This window comes from Cebus imitator, unplaced genomic scaffold (genome assembly GCF_001604975.1).
Source record: "Cebus imitator isolate Cc_AM_T3 unplaced genomic scaffold, Cebus_imitator-1.0 Scaffold491, whole genome shotgun sequence".
Classification (NCBI taxonomy): Eukaryota; Metazoa; Chordata; class Mammalia; order Primates; family Cebidae; genus Cebus; species Cebus imitator.
In genome coordinates this window covers 1,100,399-1,101,666 of record NW_016107806.1, presented here as the reverse complement: position 1 = coordinate 1,101,666, position 1,268 = coordinate 1,100,399, and the positions used below count along the sequence as shown (strand labels likewise).

At 54.7% G+C, this 1,268-nt stretch overlaps 1 protein-coding gene across 1 annotated transcript in view; it reads left to right on the top strand.

The window, feature by feature from the left end:
- The first annotated feature begins 267 nt into the window (after positions 1 to 267).
- JTB (jumping translocation breakpoint) overlaps positions 268 to 1,268 on the top strand; it is a 3,582-nt gene continuing 2,581 nt past the window's right edge. Inside the window, exons 1-3 of the mRNA XM_037733087.1 lie at positions 268 to 415; positions 569 to 606; positions 807 to 907. Coding sequence (XP_037589015.1) covers positions 333 to 415; positions 569 to 606; positions 807 to 907 — 222 coding nt within the window. The 5' untranslated portion in view covers positions 268 to 332. The remainder of the gene's footprint in view (positions 416 to 568; positions 607 to 806; positions 908 to 1,268) is intronic.

The window sequence follows — 1,268 nt, the reverse complement described above, 5'->3', positions numbered from 1 at the left end:
CCTCCACGGGACAAGATGGTTGCATCGGGGGCGGAAGCGGAGGTGAGCAGGCGCTAGGGCCGCGCGTCCCAGCCGGCGCTTCGTCCAGCGCCCTGCGGGCCCCGCAGAAGGCGCTTGCCTCTCTGGCCGGCAGATGCGTGTAGATTTTTCTCGCTGTGGCAACGGGAATGTCCCGATAGAACCTCTGCCCGTTAGGCAACTCCGGCCCTTCCCGCCCTGACGTGGAACCTCTGGGAGGGCTGCAGAGTAAGTGCAGCCTCTGCGCTCCGACGGAGGCACGAGGCCAGTGGAGTAGGTCCCTCTGTTCCGACAGGTGCGACACTGGGCGCTCCATGCCTGCGGGCGCGGGGAGGCATGGCCTCCCCCAGGGCCGCCGCCTCTGCTGGTTGCTCTGTGCTTTCACCTTAAAGCTCTGGTAAGGAGAGGGTAATGGGAGGGGAAAGGAGGTCACTGGAGGACAGGATCGTTCCCGGTCCCGGGGTTGGGGGAGACCTTGTCCATGGACAGAGAAGAGGGTGCCCTATTTTCTGGATTTTGACTTTTGCCCCTTCCCCCCACTCCGCTACAGCCAAGCAGAGGCTCCAGTGCAGGAGGAGAAGCTGTCAGGTGGGTGATTGTCTGGGAACCCGACACTTCCGTCGTTTGTTTTTGGTTTTAGTATCTTCCCCATATATCAAGAACAAAGGTGGAAAAGGGCGGCACCACATGGAATGAGGGCAGGCCCTGTGCTGGGAAGTTAGATGGGCAGTCTTTGGGGAGAAATATTTTCCGAATGGTCAAGGGTTGGCATTTCTCTTTCCTTTCAGTGAGCACCTCAAATTTGCCATGCTGGCTGGTGGAAGAGTTTGTGGTGTCAGAAGAGTGCTCTCGATGCTCTAGTTTCCAGGCTGTGAGTTTCTACATTTTTTTTTAACATCTAAACAGCCCCAAGTCTTATTAAGCTGCCTTTGCGTCATCTTTTTTTCCTTCTCCTTGCAGTCTCAGTGTATGTCCAAATCTGTACTTGTGTTTCCCCCGAAATATGCCCCTTTCTTTCCAAGCTAATGGCAGTATTCAACCGATAACTATGTTGTTGTTGTTGTTTTTGAGATGGAGTCTCGCTCTTGTTGTCCAGGCTGGAGTGCAGTGGTGCAATCTCAGCTCACCACAACCTCCGCCTCCCCATTTCAAGCTATTCTCCTGCTTCAGCCTCCCGAGTTGCTGGGAGTACAGGCACGCCACCACGCCTGGCTAATTTTTGTATTTTCTTTTTCTTTTTTCATCCTTTT